Below are 17,303 nucleotides of genomic sequence, written 5' to 3'. Positions count from 1 at the left end.
GGCATGTAACAGCATGGTGCCAAATGACTTAACAAAAAGGAGGGGTGGGCGGGAGGGACATGCTACGGAGGAGGAGAAATCAAAGCCGGCCCACAGGGCGGGGTGCCTGCCGAAGGTCTTCAAAGAGACGGGGAGCGGCCTGGCCCGGCTCCGCAGAGCGGGCGGGATCAGAGCAATGCTGCATGTGTGACCGACCGCGAGAGGCGCGAGGGGCCGGGCCCCGCACTTACATTGCTGGCTCGGGTCCGTGTCCGTGGTCAGCTTCACGTAGTTGGACGGGAAGAGCCCCACGCGCCCGCCGACCTCGCCCTTCCACCAGTCGGGGTCCTCCTTGTTGAGGACGGTGATGACCTGGCCCTTGCTGAAGGCCAGCTCGTCATCGTTCTGCGCCGTGTAGTCGTACATCCCGATCACCTGGCACACTGCGGGGGAGGCGGGCGTGAGCTCCGCACGGAGCCTGCCCCCTCCCCCCAGGATGGGCTCTGCAGTGTGAGCGACAGGGCAGACCAGAGGCCCAACACCAAGACCGAGGCTCCCTGTCCCACTGCTGCCTTCCTCTCCCGTGTTCACTGTGAGCAGCAGAGTCAGTGACAAGGGGTGGGTGCATGGACAGGTCCCTGGGTGGTGGGACCTTCGGACGTGGCCTGGGAGCCAGCCTCGGGCTGTTGTTAAGGTGGGAGGTAATGATCATGTGACCTCCAGAAACTGCAAACCTTAGTGAAACCAATCTACACCTCTAGTCTCTACACTAGGGGTGTCGAACTCAGTCAGAGAAGGGGCCAAAATCTAAAATCCAGCCTAAATCGCGGGCCGAATGGTTTACTGAACAGTCATAAACTGTCATTGTGATGGAAACGCAGCGGAGTGCAGTGATGACAGCGCGGTGCGGGCCACACTGCAAGGCCTGGCGGGACGGATTTGGCCCGCGGGCCTTGTGTTTGACACATGTGCTCTACACCTTTGCACCTCACAATTCTGTGTGAAAGGAAATGCCTGCACTCTAGAATAACTTGCTGCCTCATTTCCTAGCTCCGTGGTTGGCAAACTGCGGCTCAAGAGCCACATGAGGCTCTCTGGCCCCTTGAGTGTGGCTCTTCCACAAAATACCACGGCCTGGGCGAGTCTGTTTTGAAGAAGTGGCGTTAGAAGTTTAAGTTTTTAAAACGTGGCTCTCCGAAGAGATTTCGATCGCTGTCCTGTTGGTGTTTGGCTCTGTGGACGGATGAGTTTGCTGACCGCGGGGCTAGAGGATGAACTGCTGGCGTGGGGACTCCAGGGACGTGTGCAGAGCTGGGCTGCAGCCCAGCTGATCTTTCATAACCAACTTGCCGGCAGGTTAAGGTTTTCAAACCCTCCAGCCAATCCCATTGCGCCAGCAAATTAGTCCCGAGGTTTCACCCCGATGCGGGGACTCGGCCAGGCCTCCCGCGGGGGACCAGCTGGCCCGCACCCTCTGCCCACAGAGCTGCAGCCCGGAGGCCCAGCCGGGGCGGAGCGGTCACCGCACCTGCCGGCCTGACTGCCGGCCAAGGCTGCCCCTCCCCTCGCGTTCCACCCGGTCACAGCCCACGCGGCCGGACGGTCGGCCTCTCCCACGCCCGGGCTGAGCCCGGCGTACCTGCCGCTCCGATGCCGCCACAGCACCTAGTCTGGTCCCTGCCGCTCAGCGCGGAGCCCGGCCCTGGTCCTCTTGGGGAGCCACGCCACCCCCGCTCCCCAGAAGGGCACAGGGAGCGATCCAGCCTCGGGGACAGCACCCCACGGCCTTCACCGCCAGGCTCTGCCGGAGCCCCACGGCTGCCGGCGCGGGGCCTTCAGGAGCCCAGAGCCCGCACCGTCCGGACAGGAGCCTCCGCGGGCGGAGCCGCCGCTCAGGGCCGGTGGGAAGCGGCGACGGGGGGGGCTGCGGGGGGGGGGCTGGGGAAGCACTCACCTGCCGGGGGCTTGGGCGGCTCCGTGGGCGTGGCCTTGCTCGTGCCGGGGCTTAAGAGCTTCACGTAATTCGCAGGGAACCAGCCGATCTGGCGCTTTTTCCCACGAGCCTGGAAAAAAAGAGGCATCAATACGTGTACAAGGTTCAGTTCCCTCAGGACGTCTGCTCGTAACGGAGCCCGAGCGGGCACGCAGAGCTGGACGCGAGCGCGCACGGGGAAGCCCGGCCACATCGCACCAAAGACCCGGAGCGCGTCCGGCTGCACAGCGGCCACCGGCAGTGGCCCAGGCGCCCGCGGCGGCCGTGGCACACGGTTCAGATGGAGCCACCTGAGTGCGTGCACTGCTCCCGCCGCCGACATCGGTGATGCAAGACTGGCCGAGCCTGGTCACAGCCCAGCCCGACACACAGGACGCAGGTTCGATCGGTCAGAGCACAGACCCGAGTCAGCCCATGAGAGCGCAAGTAAGCGCAGGCAACAGCAAGTCCATGTTTCTCTGTCCCCTCTCCCCCTCTCCCCCTCCCTCCCTCCCTCTCTCTCTAAAATCTATAAACTTTAAAAAAAGAAGTAAACACAGAAAGGTTCTGGCTAATGCCCGCGTGATCTGGGGCTTCAGGAATGATTACAGCGAGGTCTGCTGGGTGCTTTCCATGAGCGAGGCCCGCGCCAGGCACGGCGCGCGCGTCTGCACCGCCCACAGGCCGGGTGACCCAGGAAAGCGAGGGGCCGTCGCTCGGTCCCAGCCGGGGGCGAGCCAGCTCCCACGCCCGTCTGACTCTGAGTGGAGAACAGGCAAATACACACACACAGCAATCTAAACTGGACAGCGCTTTCAGAGACCAGCGGCCCTCGCCCTGGCCGGTGTGGCTCAGTGGATAGAGTATCGGCCTGCGGACTGAAGGGCCCCAGGTTCGATGTCAGCCAAGGGCACATGCCTGGGTTTCGGGCTCAGTCTCCAGTGTGGGGCGTAGAGGCAGCCGATCAATGATTCTCTCTGCTCATTGATGTTTCGATCTCTCCCTCCCTCTCTGAAGTCAATAAAGAAATATTTAAAAAGAAAGAAATGGCGGTCACACGGTGCACGTGGTCTCATCAGCACAAGACCGGGCGCCGCGCGCTCACAGGCGTGTGGCCGGTTGGGACTCGTAGTCCGGGCAGGAGGCAGGGCTCAGTCCTGACTAGTCCATGAAGGAGCGACCAGTCAGGGGCCGGTATACTGCTGCAGTCACCGAAACAGGCCAAAACCACCCACGCATGAGCACTCTTTCTCTCTCTCACACATACTCTCTCACACACACACACACACACACACACACACACACAGGAACTAAAACTCCTACGAGGCAGAGGTGGCTCTGGACACACAGAACCTCCTACTGGACCTTACGGGCCGGTGGTGAGCTCTGCCTGGGACAGGCAGGGCCCAGGGCGACCTCAGGGACCCTCGTCGCTGCCTCTCCAGCCCTGCTCTCGCCAGCTGAGTCCCCAGCATCTCCCCCGGAGAGTCCTGTGCGGCTGGCGAGGCTCAGGGGTCAACGGGTCCCGACAACACGGCACATCCCTCGCGACCCAAGCGGGCTGACTCTGGGCGGAACCAGTGTCCTCGGTGACCCGCGCCCCCCTGGCCGGGAGTCCACGCCGCGGACAGCACCCACCTGCAGCTCTCCTTCCCACCACCCTCCGGGGTTCTTCTTCCGGATCAGGATCAGCTGGCCGGGGGCCAGAGTGAGCTGCTCGGGGCCCGTGGCCGTGTAGGAGGCGATGACCTGGGCTATTTCTGGAAAACAGGAGCAGCGGGCGCGCGTCAGGGAGGAAGGCACCCCGAGAGGACGCACCCGCTCCCAGGCCGCCCTCAGCGCCACTCGGCGTCTTCTCGAGGGAGGGCCCATCACCCAGCGCCCACCTGGGCTGACGTGGAAGTGCAGCGCGCAGGCCGAAGCTGCTGGGGACCCGGCCGGTCCTTCCACAAGCTGCCCAATGCCAGCACTTTCCGTCCTGGCCCCTCCCCAACAGCTGGCCTCCTGTCCACGTGCCCTCTGCCCGCCCACTCACGACGGGGAGACAGGGACACGGGCAGCGGAACCCGGAGCCGGCTCTGCCCATTCGGCTGCGGCTCAGACCCTCGCCGCCCGCCCGCAGGCCGTGTTGGGGCTCACACTGCGTGGCCCTCAACAGGGGGGGAGCCGTGCCAGAGCCAGGCCACTGCTCTTCGCTTTGAGTTAAAGAAGAACCTGGAGTAAAGGCGGGAAGTTTACGCAAAAACAATTCAGCAGGGAAAAAGGAGACAGCCCTTTCCCCCGGGGAGCCCGTCGGGGACCATCCCAGCAGCACGCGGCTCGGGGCATGGCCGCTGGGCAGGGGGGGGAGGGCAAGATCCTTCTCTGCCCCAGCAGCGACACCGGCACGCTCTCCCCTCCGCCGGCCCTCCCCAGGCTCCATCCTCCTGGGGGAGGGAGGTGGAGAGGGAGAGGGGAAGCACCCCGGACGGTACGCCCCGTCCTCTAAGGCACACAGCCGAGCCCCGAGGACGGGTCTGGACCCCGAGAGCCGGTGCGGACAGCCCAGGTCAGTGACCTTCTGACCCCGATGTCCTGGCCTCCCCGGCCGGGGGCAGCAGCCGCCCAGCCCTCTTGCTCCCGGGCCTGCGCAGCGGCTGGCTCAGGGCGGAGGTAAGGCCGGCCCTGGGGGGCCAGCTCAGCGGCAGCCACTCCCCCGAAGCGGAGCCCTGAGCTGATGACACTGGAAGGGAAGCGCGGGGACTTACCAGGCTTTTTTCCTAAACTCCCTGTTTTCCCAGCGGTTCCAGAGCCCTGAAAACAGACAGAAGGTCTCATTGGCACACGGCAGAGTTTCAGTCATGCAACTTAAAACGACTAACGTGACACAGATCCGCTGGGCTCTGCCCCCACCCCCTCCTTCCCGCAAACAACGGCGCTGGTCTCCTGACGGGAGGGGCGAACACGGGCAGAGGACGCACCTAAACATGCGGCCTGGCTCTCTGCTCGGAGAGGGCGAGCAGGCGGCTGCAGGCCCAGGGGCCCCGCCCGGGCGGCACAGGCCCCCTGTCCCCGCCACGTCTACCAGTGCCACGCAAGGCCATGTCCTCCACACATCTCCTGCTCCCTGTTCACATGTCAGTTCTGACACATTTCACATTAAAGAGCTAGACATCCGTGAGCCAGCGCCCAGACTTAAGACATGGAAATAGGGATATTTTGCTACATTCCCTTTAGAGTTTTCTTTTAAAAATAAAAGAACTTCAGTGGCAGGTCAGACACCCTTCCCCACCCATCCTCTGCCCTAACCCTCTCACCCTAAACTCCCGTTTCTCTCTCAGCGGGACGCACCACCCACACGAGCAGGACATGCTTCCAGCCATGGAGTGTCCAGAGCGCCTGCCGAGTTCCGAGTCAGCAGAGCGAGAATCCCTGCCTCCCTCCCGTCCTCGGAGTGACTCGAACCCTCCAACGGGAACACGGCTCAGCTTCCAGAGCACCGGAGTCAGACATGTAACTCCTCCACAAGGAGCACAGCTGGCCCAGGCCCTGTGCTCAGCTCCTTCCCATTTCCCAGGGAAGCCGGAGGGAAGGGTGCACCCCGGTGCCGTCTGCACTAACGGGGACAGCACCAGCTCTGCCCTGTGCACCGGCTGCACACGGAGGACGGATGCGAGGGCGAGTGGCAATGCCTCCTCGGCGGGCTGGTAGCCGACACTCTCCCCCCCCCACCCGGCCTTCCCTTGGGGGGCAGTGCCACTGGCCACGCCCACGGGGGCTCAGGGCTCAGCCTGCACCCCTGGACCTTTCAGGGCCGGAGGCCCAGGAGAGAAGCCCCGCCCACGGCCACAGGCAGCGCTGTAACGGAGGCCGAGGCCGAGGCCCTGTGCCATGGAGGCTGGCCCTTCCGCACTGAGCCACGTCCAAGGAGGGCGGGCGGATGGCTCAGAATTTTTGTGTGGAGCCATGGAGCTACATGTCCCAACCTCGGCATTGCCAGCTCTTCCACTACCAATACTTCCAGACTGCGGTTAGGAAGCACCTTACCTACCACCTGTCTTTCCCTCAGAAATGTCAGCGCCTCTTTTCACTGAGTGGCTTCCGGTGGCGTTCTACAGAGAACTGCACTTTATTCAGATAAGTGATGGCTTTTGTTTTAACTAACCCGAAAGGCGCAGTCACTTTAAAAGCTGTGCGTGATAACAAGCCAGCTTCACGTTTAGGGCCCTCACACCCTCCCCTCCCCCAAATGTCATCTGCGTGTCTCTGGGGACCGGGGGCCGCTGGCTGTCCAGGGAGGGGCTTCCTCCCCCGGTAGGTTCACTCCACAGCCCGGAACACAGAAAGCGGACCGTCCTGGGCCCTCCGAGGAGAGCCGGACACTAGGAGGGTTCCTGGCCGAGGGGAGAGAGGCTGCAGGCCCAGCCTCTCCCAGGGCAGCCGGGCTGCGGAGGCTGGGACCCCTCTTACCCCCACCCCACCCCCTCTCACCCCCACCCCTACCCCCTGCTTCAAAGGTCACTGTGTCCACGCTGAGCTGGGGAGGGGCTCGGGGATCTGACAGGCACAGGAAGTCTGAGGAGAGGGGAGCGCAGCGAGCCCACGGCCGGTCCTTGCTGGTCTGTCTGAGCAATGCTGTCCACCACACGGACACCCTGGAACCCTTGTACTAACGTGGAACTGGCCCCCACGAGGTGGGCTCCCGCACCCAGGGACACCCCCCCTTCAATAAACTCATCCCGTCTCGAGACCAGTGTGTGCCACTGAGCGTTCAGAGCCCATTTAACGAGGGCCGTTTCCCACGTGGAGCAGCCTGACAGCGCACGCAGACCAGCAGCCGCAGAGACACTGAGGCCAAAGCAGGCCCGCCTCTGGGACCCCGTGTGGTCCTGCGGTGTCGGCAAACACGTGGCTCAGACACGCTCTCCTGCCCGTCCTCCGGGCAGTGTCACCCAGGCACTGCCCTCACATGGCCAAATGCCGCCGTGTCCCTCTGGGGAACCCCGAAGCAGCGGGCGCGAAGGCCGAGTGAGAACGTCTCCGAGTCCTCCATCAGCCCACGCAGGAAGGGGGACCGCACTGAGCACTGCCTGCTCTGCGGGCACCGGGCAGCGGCCTCCGCAGCCTGGGCGTTCTCCGTGGTCGGAAGCCAGCGCTCAGCAGGCAGCACCGAATGCCAGGCCACACTGTCTCAGCAGCCACCCCGCAGAGTCAGCCAGCCCCACCACGTCCCACGCACAGGCCCGCCCCTGCGGAGAGAGCGCTGCGGAGAGGAAGAGTTAGCGTTTACCTCTGCGTCTTTGAGCCTCACATAGTTAGAGGGGAAGACTCCGGACTTGTCGCCCACTGTTCCTGTCCACCAGTCCCCATCTTTCTTGGTGACCAAAATCACATCCCCTTGCTGGAAGGTCAAGTCGCCTTGCTCAGCGCTCTCGTAAGTGTACATGGCAATGAACTCTGGTGGAGAGAAGCAGGGAGACACGGGGAGAGCGTGTTGTTGACGGAAGCCCAGACAGCTTTGCAGAATAAAGTTCATGAGCACGGAGGTGAGGATGGAGCCATTGGAGAGAAAGGCAGGTCACAGGTGAATACAGTCTAAGGCCCCTGGCCGCGAACCTCAGCGGCTCAGATCACTCAGTCCCCTCAGGGACAGGACGCCAGCCGCCGAGCGTGCTACGGCGTAGCGTCCTTCCTCCTCCAGGAGGGAACACGCTGCATTTCTGGAACAGTTACTGAGCGCCAGACTGCCGCTCCTGTGTGCCCGGCAGATGTGTCTCAGTGTTGCGGGGACTGAGTCACATTCTGGTTAGCTTTGGGTTCAGCAGAATGCCCTTCATGCCAATCAAATAAGGCATGCCTTTCATTATGCGATGCCCGAGTGTAAACACACAAATGGCAGGAAGCTGTCAGAGCACAAAGGGAAAAACATACGCTATCTCATTAAAACTGGGCAGCTACTGGTCATTCAAGTGCAGATGCGGGTAGAACCGGTTCCCCACGCGGAAGCCACGTCCGTTTCCCGTGAGCACAGTCCTCTGTGGGTCTCTGCTCTGAACCCCCTTCCCATTGCTCAGCAGCTGTGCCTCCGCTCCGGGGCACCTGACACAGGTCCCTGCGAGCAGTGCAGTCCCAGCGGTGACAAAGCAGTGTGCAGCCCGCCCAGAAATCACCGAGCCTTTTCGAACAAATCGAAGAGAAAAATCAGTTTCTTACGCTTCATCACTCATGTGATTCAGCCTTAAGAATAAGAGCTACAATGGATAGAGCGTCGGCTTGGGGACTGAAGGGTCCCGGGTTCGATTCTGGTCAAAGGCATGTACCTTGGTTGCGGCACATCCCCAGTAGGGGGTGTGCAAGAGGCAGCTGGTTGATGACTCTCTCTCATCGATGTTTCTAACTCTCTATCTCTCTCCCTTCCTCTCTGTAAAAAATCAATAAAACATATTTTTAAAAAAAAAGAAAGAAAGAATAAGAGCTAATGTTCTCTTCTGTCTGGGTGGGAAGGGAGTACTGCAGAGGAAATCCTCCTTTCTAATTAGAACCCCGTCACAGGCTAAACAGGATCACCAGCCACAAGCCTTAGACGCTGAACTAAATACAGGGCTCCATTTATACTCAGCATTTACATATTTTTAATCAATAAAGAATCACACTGCACCCCACACGTTCCCTTTATGAGGGACACTGTGTGAAAGCACCATGTCCTGCCGCCCCAGTGTGGTGACGGGCAATGCTTCCCCCGGGATCCCTGCATGTATTATAAAAGGCACTTTCTCAGAAATGGAGCCAAATTTCAATAAACTCTCAAAATGCCCGGTGACTTCAGCAGCTCCCCGGCTGCCTCAGTAGTCAGCGGGCGCGGGCCTGAGGCGGGGCAGGACATGGCTGCCCCAGGCCCGTTTTGAGACGAGCCCACACGCAGTCTGTGTCACCTGGCGCGTTTAGTTTAAGGTGATGACGGTGAATGCAGTGCCGACAAGCAGCCCGTTCCTATCTGTAAAGGGTTTGTCTCGGAAGCTCAGAACCAACGTCCTCCCAGCCCGGCTGCCAGAACTCTCCTGGGGGTACGTGTTTCTAATGTGCAGACCACGCAGGTGGCCGGCCGAAGGGCACCCGCCTGCGTACGTGTGGGGTCCGTCGGAGACCTGCTGAGGCCTCAGGGCATGCTCCGTCCGCAGCTGCGGGCGCGCTCCGGCAGTAACCAGGAGGCGAGAGGGGCTGAAGCAGCAGACGCCACGGACCTTTATTCTAATCCCGCACACACGAGACCGCACAGCCCTGTAATCTGGCTCCCGCCGCCCCTGAGGAGGGCCAGGCCAACGTTATACGGTTACTGGGGGAGGCGCTCCAGGGAGACTCAGCTGCTGAGCTCGGGGGATGGGACAGCTTTCTGCCTCGTTCTCCTAACAGTGGGAAAGATCATCAGGATAGGATGATAAGTGGATACAGGGAACTATGCTGGTGATGGGTTAGTGATGGTGAGCGTCTGTCACCACGCTTGGACGTGTAGAAACAGGCCTCTAAAACGCCCCCTGAACAAGAACCTGGTCACTGTGAGTCTGCTGTCTCCAGGGTAACCACTGCTTCGATGATTGTTTTTCTTAAGCTGAGGCGTCCTAGGATGCGGCCATCCCCTGAGGCGCACAGCCGCATGGACAGTCTGGCCTCGGGTCATGTATGCCGGGGCCCGGGAGGGTTACTACCAGCTGGTAGACACTGGGCACCGCCCACGCTGCTCAGACGCGGCCATGAGAGCCACGCAGCGGCTGGGAGGGAGCGGAGGCCCGCGGCGTCCCGTCGGAGCCTGAGGAAGGCGGTTTCCGTCCCTTTTAAACCCGCGTAACCATGGGCACAGGCATCCTTAGGGTCATGTCATGAAGCAGAGGCCAGGAAATACAGCCATCGGTTGTTAGGTAACAAAATGCAATTTTAGGCCTAAATAATCTGGCGTGGTTACTTCCATGGAGCCTAGAAGCTGAACTCCGGTTCCGTCTGGGACAGTACAGGTGATGCTGGTGCCGCCGGACAGTCTGCCGGATGGGGCTACGGCGTAACCTCCCGTCCGGGTCCAGAGCAGCCTGTCTACAAGCAGCTGCCAGCGTGCTCGGAAGCCTGGCCCTCCGGACTCCGATGGCTCTGTCCCAGCCAAAGGGCTCTCCGACAGGAGGAGGGAGCGGCTTGTCCGTGTGTCTGACAGCACCGGGAACCTCCACCGAGGGCGGTGGTGCACGGGCTCCCTCACCTGAGCGGCTGACCTGCCACACACTCAGGCCGTCCGACCGGAGGGCAGCCGGTGGCCTCGCTCACCGCACACCGGCCTCGGTGCACCCAACCCCCCAACCCCCTCCCCCCGGGCGCTCACCTTCTCCCGAGGGGGCTGGCTTGGCCGCCGGCGAGGCCACTCGCTTTAGAGGCGCGGGACTGTCTGAAGAGCCAGGGTCCGAGCTGAAAGGGGAGGGGAGAGTGTTCTAGTTTTCATCTTCAAAGGAAATCGTACAAAACACACCGGTTCTTCTTTTCTAAAACTGCTCAGTGTTAAACTCGGCGAACGATCTCCAGCTGAAACAGGCGCTGGGCTGAGACACACAGGCGCCTGGCCCCGATTCCACGCTCACACCCTTGTTTCTCAGCCCGGGCGTGCGGGACATGCAGCCCCCTCGGGCGTGCGGTCTGCTCCGAGCCTGACTGACAGCCGCTGGGGGCATGTCTGCTGTTTCCTCTTCTACAAGCTCACGGCTGGTCTGGAACCCCATGCGGCTGGATGGTCAGGCAGCCAGTTTGCTGAGGGGCCACAAAGACACTCCCCCGAGGCGGCCCCCGAGCTCCGGTGCGTGTCTGAGAGGGCTGACCCTCCCACGCTCAAGGCGCCATCGCCACACGTCCGCCAGGCGGCCCCAGACAGAACCCTCTGGGGCGTTAAGGGAGCAGAGACTCCCAGGCTCCCCCGGGCAGGACGAGCCCGTATGACTACGAGGCCGCCCTCAGGGTCACACGGCCCCCCTCCCACGGGTACAGACCCGCAGGCCCGTGCTCCCCGCAGAGCCCGGCCCACACGCACCTGGCCGCCGGCTTGCGGGGGGGCCCGGAGACGAGCTTCACGTAGGACTTGGGGAACCAGCCCTTCTGGCCCTGCACCTCCCCGAACCACCACATGTCCTGCTGCTCCAGCACGGCCACCACGTCGTTCTTGTTGAAGTTCAGGTGGTTGTCCTTCTTGGCCCGCCAGGGGTACAGGGCCTGCGCCTGCAGCCCCTCCACCTTCTCGCCCTGCGGGGACGACACGGGCTCGTCACGGGGGACCTGCAGTCAGAGCGCACCAGGCGCGCGGGCCGCTGCAGACGGCGGCGTACAGACACCCGTTCCTCGGGAACGGCTTGTCTTCCAAGCTCCGGCCATTCCCGGAGCCACGGTCTGGTGTGGCGACCTGGCTGCTCAAACACTGCGGCCCCGGCCCGTCCTTCCACGTTCCCGTCTGTTCACGGCCATGCTGCCCGGCCACCTCTCACCAGGCCAGGCTGGCGTGGTGTCGGAAGGCTAACACCGGAGCAGAAAACCTAAGAAACCCCACCGGTGAGCAGCTGGCACCTCAGTCCAGGGCCCGCTCGGACCCTGACAGCTCCCGTTCCTTCTTAGAACTCCTGACAGACGGCGGGGGACGGAGCTGGGCGCACCTGACAAGGCTCCTTCTAATGGGCCGCCCAGTCTCAAGCACCTGCTGGCCCCACTGACCCCAGAGCATGCGCGGCTCCCCCCTCTCCCCTCCCCCCACACACACCCCAGCTGCTTACCTGGCCTAACACCGGGGACGGAGAGGAGCCGGTGGCCGTGGCCGGAGTGAAGGCTGACCGCTGCCGCACCTGGCCGGCGCCCGGCACGGTGAGCGAGGGCTGGGCCGCCCAGGCATCCCAGCTGTCTGTGTCGGGCTTCTCGGCCGCGCTGGGCCACCTGCAGGGGAGCAGCCATGAGCAGAGGCCCTCCCGGCCACCGACTGCTCCCGGGACACAGCCCGGCCCGGCCCCGCTGACAGCAAGCCTCGGGCAGTGACAGCGGCTTCTCTGGGCCACCATTTCCTCGCTGACCAACGGGAAGGCCCCTCTGAATCTCTGGCTGGTGGAGGGTCACGGAAACACCAGGTGGGAAGACACGCTCCCCACGGGCACCAGCAGCACCCGCCCTGACCATCGCTGTCGTTGTGACGGAGCAGCGACGTCGGCGAAGAGGGTCACACAGCACGTGTGAAGGCGCCGGCGTGTGCCTCGCACTCCCAGCGCCGTTTCTCCCTCCGCCCACCGCCACCAGCCCTGACCTCCGGGACTCCGCTGAGTCTGACCGGAAGCAGCCCACCTGCGTGGGGGCCCACGAGAGGTTATCATACGTCTCTCTGCGGCATGAACGCAGCCGGAAAGGAAGCCCGTGCCTTTGTGGACGGCACGGCCTGGCTCGGGGCTGAAACTGAGATAAGGTGACCAGGCGTCCCGCTTTTGGCGCGACAGTCCCGATTTTTAACAATGTGTCCCGCGGTGTTTTAAAAAAGTCCTGATTTTTGGAAAGAAACACTGCGGGATGCGGGACACATTGTTAAAAAGCGGGACGTCTGGTCACCTTAAACTAAGAGGCCCGAAGGGACAGCAGCGACTGCGCAGCCACGTTCCCGGAGGAAGCCACGCTGCGGGGTCCACAGCCACGCAGCCCGCAGGGCAGGCCGCGGCCTCTGTTAGCTGCGCCCGGGCTCAGGCAGCGCTTCTCATCCCAGATGGCGGGAGAGGGCAGCCACCTCAGCCCCTCCCTCCAGCTGGCCTTCCCCTGAAGGACGTGAGACTTGAGAAAAACTGGAAGCGCTTTTTACTCACGGCGCCTGTGCCTGGGCCGGGGTGGGGGAGGGAGGGGGCGTCAGACACCTGCACGCCTCGCGCATGCGTGTCTCTAGCCAAGTGGCAGTGGCCCAGCTGTCGCTCCCAGCCTCTGCTGCCCCGTCTCCAACGCCATTTCCTGGGGACCAAGGGCATGTCACGGCCCCGGCACCCGCTCCTCTCTGCACATCCGTCCGACGGAGAGGAGAGCGGCAGAGCAGCTCCTGTCTCCCTCAGGGCCGAGGACCGGAGTCCTGTCCGTTCTGTCCGGCTGGGAGTGCGGACACGCAGGACAGGCTGAAGAGCTGCTGCTGGCCTGGCCGCCAGAGACGGTTAGGAAACTCTGTCTCCATTTCTCGCAGAAATGACGGCCCGGACAGACTGACAGCCCGGCGATCACGGAGCCATGCGCATCAGCCCCGTTCTGGGAGAGGAACCCACGCTGCCGGGGACGGGCACGGCTCCACCCCGACTGTGACAGCCCCCAAGGAAGTCTGACTGGGAGGTCGGCCTGTGTCACCACGCAGAGTCCCACAGGTCCCACAAGGGGCCGCACTCACGTGGAGCTGAAGTCGGCCCAGTTGTTGGGGGTGGCGGAGGGCTCGGCCGCAGCCACAGCCGGAGCAGCCGGCGCCTCCCGCACCTCCAGCTTGGGCGCGGGGGTGGAGGTCAGGTCTGCCGCTGGTTTGACGGGGGCAGGAACCTCGTTTTCTGGGATCTTCTCGGCGTAGTTGGCAGGAAACCACCCCGTCTTGCCTTTCAGCTCTCCTCCGAGCCACCCCGGCTCTCCAGTCTGGCTCTCGTCCACCTGCAGGAGAGCCACAGGGTTGAACTAAGCAGGTCTGACCAGCGCGCAGACGCTGGACACACAGACGAGGCCCGACCCCCAGACTGACCCTGGGAGGCTCTGAGCCTGACCCCGGGCAGGTCTGCACAGGCCTGAGAAACGGGGAGCCCGCAGTCAGCTCTGACCTGGGGGGGGGGGGGGGGGGTCAGTTTTCCTAATAACGGCAGTTCCCACCAAGAGCCTGGGCCGAGGCCCACAGCGACCTGCTTAGACAGCTGGAACTGACAAGTGCCGGCCACACTGATCTCTCAGGGACTAGCTGGTTATAACGGACAACGGGACGGGTGCTTACGTAGAGCTGGAAGCTAAGGGTGCCAGCAACTAAACCCAGCATCCTCTAACCCCTGACAGGAGCTGCTCAGCGGAGGGCAGAGATGAGGCAGCCGTGGCCGGTTCCGTGGAGGAACGCCGCCCGCCCTGAGCCGGGTAAAGGCTGCGAGGTGCGTGACGAGAAAAGGAAAGACGTAATTATTCGCAGCGGCAATTTAGTCCCAGTTTCCTGCCGGACAAACTCAGCTTTAACTCCCAGGAGCGCCTGTGAGCACGTGAAACTGCAGCTCAGAACTCCTGAGGCTGCGTTACCAGCTCCTCACGTCTGCCTGCTCAGCTCTGCCCAGAGGTGACGGCACCAGCGGAGTGAGTCTGCTCTCGTTACAGCTCACACTGTCTAAGGAGCAACGGGAGGACGAGGGGGAGGACAGCTGCCCTCGCCGATGGGAAAGTCTGTTCACTGCTCTAGGCCAGTGGTCAGCAAACTCATTAGTCAGCAGAGCCAAATATCAACAGTAAATGATTGAAATTTCTTTTGAGAGCCGAAAACCGACTTCTGCACATGGGCCACAAAGTTTCAGTCACACTGTACACGTGCACCCGCACATGGTATTTGTGGAAGAGCCGCACTCAACGGGCCAAAGGGCCGCATGTGGCTAGAAGCCGAAGTTTGCCAACCACTGGGCTAGGCTAAATAGGGGCTAGGAGACCTCACCTGATTGTGAATCCCTTAACATACTAAGGAGGTAACACATTTAACACTTTACTGGACGTTAACACTACTTTTTAGAAACCACAGAAATGAGTAGGCAGGGTCTTAACAGTGATTTTAGAAAAAAAGGGCAAAAATACCAGTTTTCTAACCCATTCAAATTTCAACAAAAAAAAAAAAAAAAAGGAAGAAAGCAAAAAACTATAGGCCCAAGCGCCTATCTGTATTCTGTGTAAAGAGGGAGTGGGGGAGGGGGAGTAGTCACTGGCTTCCTTGAATTAAAAAGATGTGTGGGGTGGGGTGGGGTGGAGAGAGGAGTACCCAGCCGACTACTGAGCTGTGACTCAGCTGGAGGGCGCCGGCTCGGCCCCCGAAGGTGCCCTGCTGCCTCGGGTGGAGCTGTCTGAGCGTGCGGACTCCCCCGGGAGGAAGCCGTCCGGGCGGAGGGCTCCGCAGCAGGTCCCACAGACAGTGCAGTCCTGCTTTGGAGGCTGCTGGGCTCTGCAGACTGTGACCCACTGACACTGAGTCCCTGTCCTCCGCCTCCCACACAGCTTGTTCTAACTCCATTTTCGGGGCGGCCCCATAAAAAAATATATTTTTATTAATTTCAAACAGGAAGGGAGAGGGAGAGAGAGAGATGGAAACTTCAATGATGAGAGGGTTTTCGATCGGCTGCCTCCTGCGTGTCCCACATTGGGGATCGAGCCTGTGCCCTGACGAGGAATTGAACTGTGACCTGGTTCCTAGGTTGACGTTCAACCTGTGAGTCACCGCTGGGCTCCATGAGCTTCCTGAGCTGCCTCCGGGCCGGGCCTCTGCGCTGCCCTCTTCCCGGCCCCGCTCCTGTGCAGCCCGGCCTGGGGCCTCCCTCCCGGGACACCCTGGCTCTCACAGGGAGGCCGTGCCCAGAGGCCTGTGCGCGGGAACCTCCGGCCCGGAGCCCGTCCCCGTGCCCGCTGGACCCCTGCAGGGTGGGCGGGTGACAGCCTCCCACCCTCAGACACGGGGTCTGCCCCAGTAACAGGCTGCTGGCCAACCTCTGAAGCCCCCGGGAGTGCCCTATCCCACGTGGTGGGCAGGCCTGCCCTCCTGCCTCCAGTGGCCAGGTGCCTCCGCCAGGACGTTCCCTGCCAGCCGGCCCCCGAGCCTCGGGCAGGAACCCCGCATCTGCACGGACATCACGTCTGAATGGGAAGGGCCAGGGAGGTAACCCCTTACAGTAATAACCACTCACACTTACACCCCTCAAACCACCGGCCACGTCACAAAAAAGGGACACAGGGCTCCGACCCTCTCCCAGCAGGACCAAGCGGGACGGGGCGGTCTGGGGACTCGGCCGCTCACGGGGACGTGCTGGGACAGAGCAGCCAGGTTCCCGCCTTTGCCCCTGGACACACAGGCCTCCCGGGAACATGGGGACACAACACTGTCCCCCCCGCTGGGGTCCGGCGGCTGGAGACTGCCCCTGGCTGTCACAACTCCGCCCGGACGCCCGGAGCTGGAGGCGGCGGCCACGACGCGCCTGGCCGTGCGCCCTCCGCTCCGTCACAGCAGCCGGGGAGCCGGCCCGCAGCCACGTGGGCACCCGCCACGCCGCACGACCGTGACCGTCACCCTGAGCGGACGGGAGCGGTGAGCCTGAGGAAGGCGGAGGGGAAGGGAGAACACTAAAGGGACTGATGCTATTTTAAGAGAAATTCTCCATCCAGAGAAGAACAGACAAACGTGAGTGAAGCTGTTCTGACAGAAATGCTAACTGTAAGGCAGACAAGTTCCGGACGCCGTGGCTGACAGCCGCTGAAGAGGCCTCCTTTGCTGGGTAACCAAGAAGACCCTGTCCACAGAGTCAGGACTGGTGCTGGCAAGAAGAGAGATTAGGTTTAACGAGGAAGAAAGCCTTCTTTTCCCGCTGCTGCGCTCCGCGTGTACGTGTGCCCCGCCCCGCTCTGCCATCCAGGCGGACATGCTGGTACCCACCAAAGCCGGACTTACTTTCAGGGTTTGCTATGAATTACAGTGTCCACACACGTATAAACATGAAAATGACACAGAAGTAGATAAAATTAAACACGAAAGCCTCTTCATTGCCCGGTGGCAATTGCTGTTAACAGTTTGAGTCTGTGTGTCAAGACTGTTAACTGCACATAAGCATTCACATACACACAGCTTTTCCTTAACCAAAACCCAGGCATGCTCCATGCTGCTTCTGGGTCTGACTGGAAAGCCTGTTTGCTGATGTGGATTTCCAGTTGTCCCACCTCTCCATCAGGCTGACTGTTAGTTCCCCTGGGAGTCACAGAACCCCTCCCACAGCCAGCCCTGCGGGGCCTCCTGCCTGGACCACACACTGCGGACAGCCATGTGCACATGCTCTGCACACAGGCCAAAACCGCCGGAGGAGGGAGAACAGCGGACTCTCAGAGGATCTGAAGCGTGAAGAGGTTCTGCCAAAGGACAGAGCCAAGTCTAAGCCACCACTTGCCACGCTGGCAGAGCGGGGCCGAATCGAGCTTTCACGCGTGCTCAGTTGAGAGATGGAAAACACTATCTTGTTTTTTAACTGCATTTTCCGGATCACCAATGAGATGGATGATCTTTTGTGTGTTTTTTTAACTCATTTACTTTTCGTCACCTGCCTGTCTCTTCATATCCTCCACCAGCTTTTCTGATTGTGTTTCTTTCATGTTAATC

At 61.8% G+C, this 17,303-nt stretch overlaps 1 protein-coding gene across 6 annotated transcripts in view; it reads right to left on the bottom strand.

Moving 5' to 3' along the window:
- ITSN1 (intersectin 1) overlaps positions 1-17,303 on the bottom strand; it is a 147,821-nt gene that overhangs the window by 45,163 nt on the left and 85,355 nt on the right. For 3 of the 6 annotated variants that reach the window (XM_045579839.1, XM_045579841.1, XM_045579844.1), the window contains 9 exons: positions 13,341-13,588; positions 11,719-11,875; positions 10,989-11,197; positions 10,293-10,375; positions 7,221-7,387; positions 4,699-4,744; positions 3,590-3,711; positions 1,938-2,042; positions 231-435 (listed from right to left, as the gene is read on the bottom strand). In XM_045579839.1, the coding sequence (XP_045435795.1) occupies positions 231-435; positions 1,938-2,042; positions 3,590-3,711; positions 4,699-4,744; positions 7,221-7,387; positions 10,293-10,375; positions 10,989-11,197; positions 11,719-11,875; positions 13,341-13,588 (1,342 nt within the window). Of the gene's footprint in view, positions 1-230; positions 436-1,933; positions 2,043-3,589; positions 3,712-4,698; positions 4,745-7,220; positions 7,388-10,292; positions 10,376-10,988; positions 11,198-11,718; positions 11,876-13,340; positions 13,589-17,303 lie in introns of all 6 variants that reach the window. The other 3 variants (XM_045579842.1, XM_045579843.1, XM_045579840.1) reach the window with 2 other exon arrangements.

Source organism: Pipistrellus kuhlii, unplaced genomic scaffold (genome assembly GCF_014108245.1).
Source record: "Pipistrellus kuhlii isolate mPipKuh1 unplaced genomic scaffold, mPipKuh1.p scaffold_m20_p_118, whole genome shotgun sequence".
In the NCBI taxonomy this organism is placed as follows: Eukaryota; Metazoa; Chordata; class Mammalia; order Chiroptera; family Vespertilionidae; genus Pipistrellus; species Pipistrellus kuhlii.
The sequence above is the reverse complement of the archived record's forward strand: the minus strand, read 5'-3'. Positions and strand labels throughout refer to the sequence as shown.